The 13,103-nt window shown below is 49.5% G+C and overlaps 1 protein-coding gene across 2 annotated transcripts in view; it reads right to left on the bottom strand.

Moving 5' to 3' along the window:
* Positions 1-498: 498 nt before the first annotated feature.
* Positions 499-13,103, bottom strand: part of Olfml2b (olfactomedin like 2B) — a 38,796-nt gene continuing 26,191 nt past the window's right edge. The window contains exons 7-8 of one of the 2 annotated variants that reach the window (XM_031388900.1): positions 2,051-2,227; positions 499-1,573 (exon numbers count right to left, since the gene is read on the bottom strand). In XM_031388900.1, coding sequence (XP_031244760.1) covers positions 972-1,573; positions 2,051-2,227 — 779 coding nt within the window. In that variant the 3' untranslated portion in view covers positions 499-971. The remainder of the gene's footprint in view (positions 1,574-2,050; positions 2,228-13,103) is intronic. The other variant, XM_031388889.1, reaches the window with a different exon arrangement.

The following is a 13,103-nucleotide window of genomic DNA, read 5'->3' as shown; positions in this document are numbered from 1 at the left end:
ATAAGACTTGCCTTGGGGGCTGGCGAGATGGCTCAGCTTGTAAGGGCACTGACTGCTGTTCAGAAGGTCCTGAGTTCAGATTCCCAGCAACCACATGGAGGCTCACAACCACCCGTAATGAGATCTGACCCCCTCTTCTGGTGCGTCTGAAGACAGCTACAGTGAATTATGCAGGAGCAAGTGGGGCCAGCAGAGGTCCTGAGTTCAATTCCCAGCAGCTACACACATGATGGCTCACGGCCATCTATACAACTACAGTGTACTCATACCCATAAAATAAATAAATAAATAAATCTTAAAAAAAAAAAAAAAGACTTGCCTTGGTCATGGTGTCTGCTCACAGCAGGAAACCCCTAACTAAGACAGAGGGTGTCTTGGACTTCAGTGTTTCTAAGATCTAAGATGCACACAGATCTCTGAAGAACACCCAGCCTTCTTCAGGAGCAGAAAGCTAACACTTAGTTAAATGCATCCCTGAGAAACAAAAATGACCTGGGAAAGGATTTTAAAATATCTCTTTTATTTAAAAAAAAAAAAAGTATTTTTTTTTCTGAGTTTTAAGAACTTCTCTAATACATAAAAACTTTGCCGCCACTTAGCACTTCTTCCTGAGCCCCACACTCCTGCTCCTGGCTGCAAGACCTGGAGGAAACCCTCCAACCCCTGAGCGCAGGAGCCAGAGGTTCAGAGCACGAAAGAAGGTAGTTACTGGTCAGAAGGAGAAGTTCATTTGCACAAAAATATAAATTGTGAAGGATGAGACCAGCACATACGCGTATGGATTGATCTACAATCCATATTTAAAAAAAAATAGACCCAAACTGTCATTTTACATTTGTAATATTATACAAAATAATATCTTTTAAAACATCACACACCCACCTGCACAGCCTCACACACAGACATGCACACAGACACACACAAGGTGCTAGCGGGCCCTCTGCGCTTTCTGTTTTGCAGGGTCAAGTGTGTCAGTAGGCGAAGATGACATGGTAGGTGACCTGGTGGCCGTTGTCCCAGGCATAGAGGAGGCGGTCCTTGGGGTTGTAGTCTATCTGGGTGGTGTAGGAATACTCATTCTCAAACAGCAGCCTCGGGACAATCTGTGTGTTGGTGTGCGTGTCAAAGGCATAGGAGATGTTGGCATTCCTCTGGTTATAGCTGTCCACAGCATATAGTACTCCGCAGATGACAAAGCAGTTACCATAGAAATTCCTCCGGAGCCCGGTGCGCCACGTGGTCTCCTTCTGTGTGCTCAGGTCCATGGCATTGAGCTTGCTCAGGACAATAACCTCCTGGCTGAAGCCTTCATCATCCAGAGCTGGGTAGATGAGCCACAGGCCATTCTCATCCACAGCAAAGTCCACATCTGAGTGGCCCTGCCACCGCCAGGGTGTGGTCTCCTCATAGGCCACATCGTGCAGCATGGCCCAGGCAGCCACATAGCGCTGCTTCAGGTCATACTTGATGATGTTTCGGGTGAAGGCCCGGTTATAGTAGAAGGCGCCATTGTACACCACGTGACCCGTGCCGATCCAGCTGTATGGAAGCTTGTAGGAATTGCTCCAGCGACCTGCGGTGGCAAGAAGGTTAGCAAGCTTCAGAGCAGTACAGCCTGTGATGGAACCAGCTATTGACTAGGATCTGCACACTGGGGATAGAGCCTTGGCTCTACTACTTTCTAGTGTTCTATGGCATAACAGCAAGAGTAATCTCACTTGCTTCACTTGGAGCCTGAGTACTCCAAGGGCCCCACCCTCATCTATCTGACTTTGATTTGTAAACTGTTGAGGGCCATGGGGAAAGAAGGACGTTTGGCTGTTTTTTCCTAGACTGGTTCAAGGTCATCCATATCCCAGGAGCGGGAACGGAGCCAAGCAAGCACAGAGTGGGAGAAAAGGCGATAGAGGTGACCACCCTTTCGGGGAATGCCCTTTTGCAACCCATAAAGGATGCCCTGCTTCTCCTGTAGCACTGCTGGTGCCACGATCAGCAACGATCAGGCCATGAGCCTGGGCAGACACAGCTGCATCAGAGCTGACTCACAAACCTTGTTTGAAGTTCTCCAGATTTCGGAACTCGACCAGCGTGTTGCCATAGTAATAGTTGGTTACGTAAATGCGGTCATCCTTGGCTAGGGGGTCCTTCATCCAGGCCCCTTCATTCCGTCCGTATGTGTTCTGGGTGGTCGGCCCGGTGATTGTAGAGAGGGTGTCCTTGCATCTTCCTAATGGAGAAGAGAGGCGTGGAAGGGTTGGAGTGACCTAATGGTGCTCCCTCTTACTCTCCTGGCCCCTCCAGTTGAAGGATTGGCAGCGTTCAGCAGCCCCGTGTAACCTGATCATCCAATGCTACACCCATTGCCTAGTCTGAATTCTATTCCCACAAAGCTGCCTGGAGTCAACATGGTGGGCCACTGTGATGCCACCCTACCCCCATTTCTTTGATCCTACCCTTTAATAGGCAAAGATCCAATATCATATTTGGGTGTCATGCCATCTCCCAAAATGTCATTCTGTCCTGTTCTGTTGTGTTCTGCTACCACAGTACCATGAACATACCTCTATTACAGGACATGCCCGCCCCCTGCCCCTGTGTGTGTGTGTGTGTGTGTGTGTGTGTGTGTGTGTGTGTATTAGTTACTAGGGCTTGAACTCAGGACTTCATGTACATTAAGCAAGCACTCACTGCTAGTCACCAGCCCCCCTCCCATCTGTCTCTGCCTCTCTCTCTCTTTCTCTCTCTCTGTCTCTCTGTCTGCCTCTGTCTCCGTCTGTCTGTCTCTGTCTGTCTCTCTGTCTCTGTCTCTCTCTGTCTCTCTGTCTCTCTCTGTCTCTCTGTCTCTGTCTCTGTCTCTGTCTCTGTCTCTCTCTCTCTCTCTCTCTCTCCCACATTTACCTTAACAAGAGCATAAGCCCGAGGAAGCAAGGGCTGTGGCTTGCCCCATGTTCTCAGAACACAGGACACAAAGTACCTGGCACCTCACAGGCAGCAGCCGATGATCTGACACTGGGTGTAGGGATTGGGAACAGAGGGACGTGTGTGCAGGAAGAACTCCGACAGGGACAGCCAGAAGCACACAGCTGTACCCCACCCCCCACCAGCCTGGAGCAGCAATGACTGGGTGGCGGGCATTCATATCCCTAGGAACTGATACACGTCCATGCTCTATGTGTCCCTACCAGGGACAGGCTGTCCGTCAACCCTGCTGGGGAGGTTGGAGAGGCAGGACACCCACTAGCTTACTCCAGTTGTAGGGCCTTCTCTAAAGCTCCAGTCTTCCTTAGTGGAGCAGGAATCCAACATTTCTCCTCCAAGTAGCTCTTTGGAATGCCCTCCGGGAAAGATCCTCCCGGGCCACTAGAACTATTTAGGATTGTAATCTAGACTAAACTGAAAAGCTTGATACGTAGCATTACTAAACACTGGCTTAGATGACACCAAAGTCACACGCAAGTAGTCAAGCACGCACACTTCTGTGCCTGTATTAATGGGCCCTGGTGAAAGAGGATAACTGGTGAACCGGATGCCCCTTGTCCCCAGAGATTCCCCAGGGCCTTCTGACCACAGGTACCAGCAAACACGGTCCCACCTCCCACCAAGACCAGCAGGCCTTGGAGAACAATGGTGTTGGGAGGGATTAGTTCTTGACACTTGGGGCAAAAAATCACATAGGTCTATAGCTTGGGTTCAGGCCTTTCTAATTTCTGGATGACTCCACGTCCAAACACTTGCAGCCTGCTGCATGAAATCTGTGTTCCAGCGATCTGAGGTAGGAGGGACCCACGATATGCAGCTGGCAGTTCGGAAAGGGCAGTTGTGCCTTGGCCCCAGCTCTCGGGTAGACAATGGGTAGAACTGGGCAGAGCAGTGTTTTCCGGGCAGGCTTCACAGTCAGGTGTAGATGGCTGGCTTTAGGCAGCTCTGTGTGTTGGAGTTCTACTCTGATAGAGTGGGGAGAGACTCTTGTTTCCATTTGACAAACAACAGAAACCACCCACCAGTGCCTCATTCCCTCAAGTCTGAGCTCATTTGTTTAAGACAATAAAACAGAAGTCTCCAGCCGAGCCTGGCAGCAGGGAGATGGAAAATAATCTCATTTCCTGGCGCTAAGCAGGACCCTGACTGCCAGTGGAGAAGCCACATTCCCCCCCCCCCATGTTGAGGTGAGCCCTCTCGTGCCATCCCTGGGATGGCGTGCCAGCCTGTTTTTCCATGTGCCTCTTTCCTTGGCAAAGTCCCACAAGGACACCAACTCTCTACCAGCCGTGCCTTGAAGCCCAGTCGCCCTAGCCACACCCATCTCTCACTACACATTAAGGTGCCAATGGTTCTGGAAGCCAAAATCAATTCCTTATTTCCTGGAAAGCCCCAGGGATAACCAAAGCCCTATAGAGTCCAATCTCAGCTCTGAGGTACTCAGTGGCAGGACCTTGATGTAGGGACTATCAGTATACATGGGCTTGGAGCCAGTGGCCTGGCTTCCATTTTGGTTCCACCACTAACTCCAATTTGGTCTGTTGCCCCCATTAATGGATGGCATTGGACCATAACGTCTTCACAATGCACCTGGAGAATTCACCCTGATGATACAGGGTGATCTGTGTGGCTGCTCTGTGATCAAGAGTGCCGTCAACTTGGCAGAATATGGGATTGTTTGGGAGATGGGTCTCTGGGCATTCCTACAGGGGATTATCAGGGTTGTGTTGAAGTGGGATGGCAGTACCACATCGCCATTACCCAAGCTTTCTGATTGTGGATGTGTAAAGCTCTTGCTGCCTTGATTTCCCTTCCATAAAAGGTACCTTGCACCATACGCTGAAATAAATCCACTTTCCACTGAGTTGCTTTTGTTAGAGTATTTTGTCACAGCAACAGGAAAATACGCTAAGACAGACCCTCAGCGATATCTAGGCGCTAACCCTTTGGACTCACGAAAGTGACCTGCTATGGCAAAAAGGATGTTGTGTGATGGAGTCAAGAATCTTGAGACTGGCCTGGATTATCTGAGTTCTAAATATCCTCCACATACCAGAGAGGCAAGGAAATGGCCTACAAAGAGGAGGAGGTGTTGTAATGATGGAAGGAAAGACTGGCCTGATATGGCCACTGGCCACAGAATGCTGGCGGGGAGTGGACTCTGGAAAAACAAGGCATGGGTTCTCCTCCCCTGGAGCCTCTGGAAGGAACCAGGCTTCTGACACCAAAGATTTAGCCCTATAAAACTAAGCTGAGATGTCTAGTCTATAGAACTGCTAGAGAATAAATGTCTATTGTTTTTAGCCAGTAGACCTATGGCAGTTTGTCCAAGCGAGGATGACTATAGATGAGGTCAGTTTCTGGAGCAGGAGGAGATGTCCCTGCTTCTGCAGCAGGAAGTTGTAAGTCCCCAGCTTACAACTGTGCAGTGCTGATACCTGGATCCTCAGGACAGATTTCCACATGCCACTGAGATACAGAGAAGCTTACAGGATGGGCGAGTCTATGCCGAAAGGCAGGACTGATGTGTGTGCCTTCAGCACATCTGAAGACATCCAGGAGAGTTAGCGGACTGTGGTGCCCGAATACATCCCCATGGTCAGATGAACCTGGGATGGTTCTTATGATGGTTAAAAATGATCGATTTGAGGGGATCTAGAATCATGAAGGACACAAGCTTTGGGCAAGCCTGTAAGGGATTATGGAGAGACTACCTTAGCTGTGGACAGCATCATCTCATGGGCGTGGGGGTCAAATGAAAAGGAGACCGTGAGTTAAACATCAGCAATGCCTCACCCTCTGCTTTCTGACTGTAGAGAGGATGTGACCAGCTGTTTCAAGGTCTTGCCTTCATTGCTCCCTGCAACCCCATGATGGACTGCACCCTCAACATATGAGCCAGAATAAACCCTTCCTTCCTGAAGTTTGCTCCTGGTCAGGTATTTTATAACAGCAACGAAAGCAACTGATACCGTTTCAAAGCTTCCAACCATGGGCACAGACCAGCATCACCTTTAGAAAGAAGGCAAGAGACAAAGGGAATTTCACAGAGCCTTGGGGAGGAGAGCTCTGTTTGTGCCCCTCTTCATCTCCCCAGAGCAAGGCTACCATGGATGATGCTGGCAGACACTAACGTTCACCGAGCACTTCCCATCAAACTTGCTCATCAGCAGTCCTTCCAGGCAGATAGCCCCTGCTACCATGCTTACCAGGACTAGAAGCAAAGGATCCATCCCTCCAGGATATACGCCTGCCTGCATGTCATATCTTAGACAAACACAGCAGCAAACGTATGCCCCGCCCAGATGTCAGCTTGCCAACTGGCCTCTCTGTGAGGTACTCCTTCATCCCACAGGGTGCTCCCTTCACTGTGCCTGCATGATCTTAGCCTCTCACTACCTGCTGCTTTATACACTTGCCACTGCCTCTCAAGAGACATTGGCATCCTTCTCTTCTGTCCAAGCCTCTGTTTAGGTCAGCCTCTGAGGGCCATCTGCAGCTCTCCCACCCCTCCCTCCTCTGGCCACAGTCTCAGAGTTCCCATCCCATCCCCATATGTACCTTCTTAACACTCACTCCCCTCCCAGTTGCTTCCTCTGCTCTCAGCTCTTCCTAAAGAGTCACAGCCCAGTCTGGTACATCCAGTGGACTACTTGACATCTGTCCCTGAGTATCTTTCTGCTTCCTCAAACCTGGTTATTAACAAACATATTCATGCCGGGCGGTGGTGGTGCATGCCTTTAATCCCAGCACTCGGGAGGCAGAGGCAGTAGGATTTCTGAGTTCGAGGCCAGCCTGGTCTACAGAGTGAGTTCCAGGACAGCCAGGACTATATGGAGAAACCCTGTCTTGAGAAACCAAAAAAAAAAAAAAAAAAAAAAAAAAAAAAAAAAAAAAAAAAAAAAAAAAAAAAAAGGAAAGAAAGGAAGGAAGAAAAGAGACAAGCATATTCACTTGCTTCCATTCACATCCTACAGCATTTGTTATCTCCGGACACAGCATGAAATCCACTAGCCAAGCTAGAGGCTCGGGTTATCCTGTGACCTCCTTCTCCTCCCATGCTTCTTCAAGTGGGAGGAGTGGATCCACTTTCCATCCTTCTCACCCCTCAGCCCTTCCCTTCCACAGACTTAGTTTAGATCTCACCTCTGCTGGTCTGGCTCATGCCAGTGACGCCAGTTCTTGTCTTGCAGATTCACCTCTGCCTTCTTCCGGCCTGCTTACTGAGGACCGCAAAAGCCACCTTCCACAACGTACATCTACTGAAGTTCCTAGGAACTTGTCATCTCTAGGTACCATGTGAAGCCCCAAGTCCCCATCCTAGCATCTCAGCTCCTCCCGCATCACCATTCTTATTTCCCACCATCTCTCTCTATTCAGAAGTCTTCACCCGACTGCTTCTGAGAGGCAAGCAGACACTAAAACGAGCCTTCGGGCCGAGCATGTGACAACAGGCTGCCGCAGAGATGGGGCACTGAGGAACAACTGGCCCGAAGGCATTCAAATGTAAGAGCACACATGCAAAAACACACCGAAGAGTGACCTCAGCCCTAAGTCGGGCAGCTGGAGACCTCTCACCCACTTCTAGCCTCATGGGGGCCGTGCCCAGGGATGGCTTGATGAACCTGTGGCCTGTGTAGTAGCATAGGGCCCTCATTCAGAGAGTCTGCTCCATATTAATGTTCTGAGGCTGCTATTCTGAAATTCTTACAGTATGGGTGTTTGAGTGAAAAAAATATCTCCCCATGGCCACGTGTATCATTTGCAAAGGTTATGGAACCTTTACGAAGTTCACATTCGCTGGAAGAAGAATATCACTGGCAGCAGGCTTTGCGAATAACCCTGTTTCCTGTTATATCTCTCCTTCCTGTGTATGGATACAAAATGTGACCAGCCAGCTCCCCACTCCTGCTGTCTGCTACTGTGTCTTCCGAACCATTATGGACTCTAGCTAGCCCTCCGGAAATGTGAGCCAAAGTAAACTTTTTCTCAAGTGGCTTTTGGTTGGTGTCTTATCACAGCGACAGAAAGATCACAAATACGGATGCGCAACAATTTTTTCTATGCCAGTCTGTGCCAGAACATGCAGGCTGCTTTCCCTCCTCCGCCAAGCCTGGCTCTTACACAGAGGTAACAACCTCTGTGGTGGGGTTCCTCTCTGTCCTGTCGACCTGCAAGCCATGGCTGCCTTTGGATAGAGAGCCCCACAGCAGAAGTGGGTACGGGTATCTAATGCTTGCTGGGTCTCCCGACAAGTATTCCCACCCTGGCTGCTGGCCCCCTCCCGTGGTCAGCCCTATTTCGGGAATGATCGGGCCTCGCTCAGTCTGGAACGTTGTGGCCCGGCACCAAGGGGTGTAGCTTGATGTACGAAAGGACCTATCCTCAGACGTTGGTCTGTATACATCTAAGGGAGCAACTCCACTTTATAGACTCATTTCTGGGGCCCATTCCAGGAGGCAGCCAGATTCCCTGTGAGCTGAGGGCTGGGTTATAGGAGTTATTAGACTTTGTAGCCTGTGGCAGGGAGCTATCTGCCTTGTAGGAAGAGTCTTTGAGCCACAGAGGCTCTGGAAAGCATAGCCCACGTCAGCATCCTTCTCCCTGGGTGTCCCTGGGGCAGCCTCCCTGACCTAAGACAGGCAGGCCTGGCCCCTCACACCACTGCCAGAGTGGTTGGCCAAAGCCTGGGTTTTCTCAGGCTGCGTGCTCTGTGGGGGAGACATTCTTTACAGATCATGATAGATTTCAATTCGAGACAAACGTTTGCTGCTATTGTCGTAAGCTGACTGTCCTCTTTGTCTTTCCCTCCCCCCGCCGCTGCCCATAACTGGCCCCTTCTAAAAAATCACATCAGGACTTGGCACTGATAAAGTCTAGGAACCTGCCAAGCTGTGGCCATTGGCACAAGCGTTCTAGTTCTCCATGGCAGCTGGAGCGGCTGAGCAGAGGCACCGGGCTCCTGGGTCCTCAGTCTCTTCGGAGCCCAGGTTGCCACTGGACACTGCCAAGATCTCCTCTCCCCATCTTACAGCTACACTTAAGTGTCCAATAAAAACCAATCCCTGTTTACTCGTGTTAGAAATTTTCTTGAGGATCTAACACTTCCTTGAAGATAGCTCTGGGTATCTTAGGCCATTACAAAATCGGGTCTAAAAGCCTGAGGTAAGATATTCCTTTTGGACATCATGAAGTGTTGCTCATATGCATGAAGCCCTGGTATTTATCCTGAGCACTACATAAACCCTGAGTGTAGTGATGCACTCCTATAGTTCCAAAACCCAAAAGAGTCAGGAGGAACAGAAGATAAAGGTTGAAGCTAACTTGGGCCACACTGCCTTTAAAACGACATGGTTAGGTTAGGTATGATGGCGCATGCCTTTATTCCCAGCACTTGGGAGGCAGATGCAGGAAGATCTACGTAGACCAGCCTGGGCTACAGAGTGAGCTCAAGGATAGACAAATCAAAATAAAAAAGCATATGGTAGTTCATCCATGTTTATAATCCTAGCATTCAGGAAATGGAGTTAGAGAGATTGTGACTTGTAAGCCCAAATGATTTTTGTTTTATTTTGTGTTTTTAGAAAAAGAAAAGGAAAAAAAAAATCTTAAATTGAGCAAGAAGTCAAAACTGCCAACTCTCACACCCAAAACCCAAACAAACAAACGAAAACCACAAAACAACTACAAAAACAAAATACCAGCAAACCACCTTGCCAGCAGCAGCTCAGTGCCCTGTATCTGCTTCAGCTAAATGACTTTTATTTCGCTGATGACCAGGCGGTATTAGCACATCATTCTTGCTTAGCCAGGCACAGGAAAGTCACGAGTTTGCAGAGAAGGTTCTAGTAACAAGACCTTATTCACGTAGACAGAGGTCTGTCAGTGGGAGGCACTTGATAGCAAGAGATGATTAGAAGTAATTAGCCAAAGAGAAGAAAGAATGTAAGAGCCAAGAGGATAGGAAGGACCGCCACGAAACACTGCCATCCAGATGTGATTCTGCCCTGTGCAGCCATGAGCACACAGCAACTGACTTAGCCCCTCAACATTTCATCATGGATAGAGGAGGTGCCGATGAGGCCCCGCCTCTCCCTGAGGAGCTGTTGGGGGAGGGGGATTAGTCAGAAGAAGGGGTTGAGAGGGGAAGAGGGGCTAACAGGAGGGATTAGGGGAGGTGGTGAATATAACCACAGTGCATTGTATATACGTATGAAATTTCTTCCCTGGGTTACACTCTTGTCCTACCCCTGACAGCGGAACAGAACACTCCATCTATGTCACTAAGGCTTTTTCTGAGTAAATAGAAGAGGCAGGAGCCCCCCGCCAGGAACTTCAAGACTCAGTCCAGTCAAACAGAATCCTGACCAACAGGAGAACATGTGTCCCCAATCTCTATCTCCTGTCACCAGGCACATGGCTGTCAGGATACAGGGGTTCTCTGCATGCTAGCTGAGCTACTAAGAGGGCCAGATAGGTACCTATTGGCAATGACCGTGGTTTAAAGGCCCACTGTAGATAAAACCTGGGAAGGCAGGTAGGAGAGGCTGGTGTAGGAGCCAGCATGGAGACAGTGGGGGAAGGGGGCTCCCCCTTTTGCTAACTAGTCTATGGGAGAAGAAGCTCCCAGGCTCAAACCCAATGGCCTTATGACCAAAGGTATATGGACCTGCGGACTATCTTTACTCTGAGTTTTCCTGCTACCTGCACAGGGCAGTGGGTAGACACAGTGAAACAGCTAAAGGGATTTCCCCTCCCACTCAAGGGTACCAGGAAGCTGGAGTGTGGAGTATGGGGCCTACAGAACTGGGTAGGTGCTGGGCCTGGAGCTGTAGGTTCAGGGCAGCCCTCAGCTAGGTAAGAGAGAGCTCTCTACTTAGAGGCTAGCACATTCTGCAGACATGGAGGAGGATCCAGGTCTTTGTGAAGGTGGTTATCCATGCAGCAGGGAACTGGTCTTTGGCTTTTTCATCCCATGGAAGAAAATAAAAAAGAAAAGAGAGTAGAAAGGCAGGGTGGGAGAGAGAGGAGAAGGGAGGAGAGGAGGGGAGGGGAGGAGGGAAGGAAGGGCTGGGAAGGGAAGGGGTAAAGAGGTCAAGGAGGAGAGGACAGGAAAGGAGAGGAGAGGAGAGGAAAGACTGGAGAGATGGTTAAGAGGCGAAACACAAGTGAGAGGATTGGGGTTCAGGTCCCCTGAATCCACTTAAAAGTCAGGGTAGCATACTAGCTACCTGTAGTCCCAGCACTTGGGAGGCAGAGATCGGGATTCCAGGAGCAAGCTGGCCAGCTGGAGTAGATAGGCTTGGCAAGCTACAGGTTCAGTGAGAGACCCTACCTCAATAAATAAAGTGGAGGGCTCTCAAGGAAGACTCATTGTGTCAACCGAGGACTGCCACACACATGTGTATGCATACCCACATACACATGTGAACACACACACACACACACACACACACACACACACACACACCAGAGAGAAAGAGACAGACAGACAGACAGACAGCAAAAACAAAACACTTTCTCCTTCTCCAGCCCAGCCTCTGCCATCCGAGTGCTGCCTCCTTGCTGGTTTTCCTGAGATGCTATCCCGGGGAGTCTTACTACCTGTGGCAGTTTGAACGCTAATGCCACCCATAGGCTTATATGTTTGAATACTTGGTTCCCAGTTGGTGGAACTGCTTGGGAAGGACTAGGAGGTGTGTGGGAGGTGTGGCCTTGTTGGAGGAGGTGTGGCCTTGATGGAGGAGGTGTGTCACTGGGGAAGGCTTTGAGATTTCAAAAAATATTTGCCCTTTCCCATGTTCCTTCTCTCTCTCTCTCTGTCTTCTGTTTAAAGTTCAGGCTGTGAGCTCTTAGCTGCTCCTGCTACCATGCCTTTGCTCCACCATCATAGACTCTAACCTCTGAAACCACAAGTTCAATTAAATGCTTTCTTCTATACACTGCCTTGGTCATAGAGTTTTGTCACAGCAACAGAAAAGTAACAAAGACACTACCTGTCTCCTACTTCTGCTCTGGCATTTTCCTGAGACTTTCTCCTGATTAGCACCCCTTACTATAGTACATCCTTGCAAACTTCCCGCGAAAACCACAGAACACAGCGGAAGAAAGGATACTAGGCAAATTGCTAACTTCACTTGGTGACTCGGAGAAAGATGGGGCTTTGCCAAGGTCACAGAGCCAATGGCAGGGACAGGAGAAAAGGTACAAAGGCCAGATGTGTGGCCTTCAGCAGGTGCTCCTGTACTGCATTGTGTGGCCTTCAACAGGTGCTCCCTGTACCACACTGTGTGGCCTTCAGCAGGTGCTCCCTGTACCACACTGTGTGGCCTTCAGCAGGTGCTCCCTGTACCACATTGTGTGGCCTTCAGCAGGTGCTCCCTGTACCACATTGTGTGGCCTTCAGCAGGTACTCCCTGCTTCTGGAGCTAGCGTGACATGCTGAAGAAGGCCTGGGAACAAGGTTACCAGAGGGAGCTGGGAAGAGGAAAGCGATGTTGAAGAGACAGAACTTGCCTCTGCCAAAGTTGTGGCTTTCCTTATCTAGGAATGCCTCCACTCAACAGCATTCCCATCCAGCCACTCTTAATGAGTGTCAACTTAATAAACAAGTTATAGTTTTCTTAAGCTTTAATCTACTTTAATTCTTAACATAGAGTCTTGCTCTATAGTCCAAGTTGGCTTCAAACTTCTGCCTTGGCCTGCTGAATCCTGAGATTTCAAATTCATACCACCACACCCAGGTAGTCAGCTGTTTTCTATAACTCTATAACTATTTCTATTTTCCACCCCAATCCCCTACTCCCCTGTCTCCTTTTTCTTTGTGAGCATGGAGCTCTCTGGAACAAAAGTCCTGTCTTCTCCATGCTCCTAGAATGTCCCTTGCACCACCAGACCTGTCAGTCAGAAGGCAGCTCTTTTTCTGCGTAGAACATTCCTACTCATCCTTTGAAACCAACTCACGTGACAACCCTTACAGCAGGTGCCATGCTTCCCAGCAGCTGGGGCAGCAGCACACTCTGCTTTCAGCTCTGTCTTCCACCTCCTGGTCAGAGCATTGCTCGGTGAGGCCCTGGCATCCGTGTGCTCCCCGGTTCTGGGTTCCTTAAATTCTCCACGATGGC

Source organism: Mastomys coucha, unplaced genomic scaffold, assembly GCF_008632895.1.
Source record: "Mastomys coucha isolate ucsf_1 unplaced genomic scaffold, UCSF_Mcou_1 pScaffold1, whole genome shotgun sequence".
Taxonomy (NCBI): Eukaryota; Metazoa; Chordata; class Mammalia; order Rodentia; family Muridae; genus Mastomys; species Mastomys coucha.
This window is presented reverse-complemented; position numbering and strand designations above follow the sequence as displayed.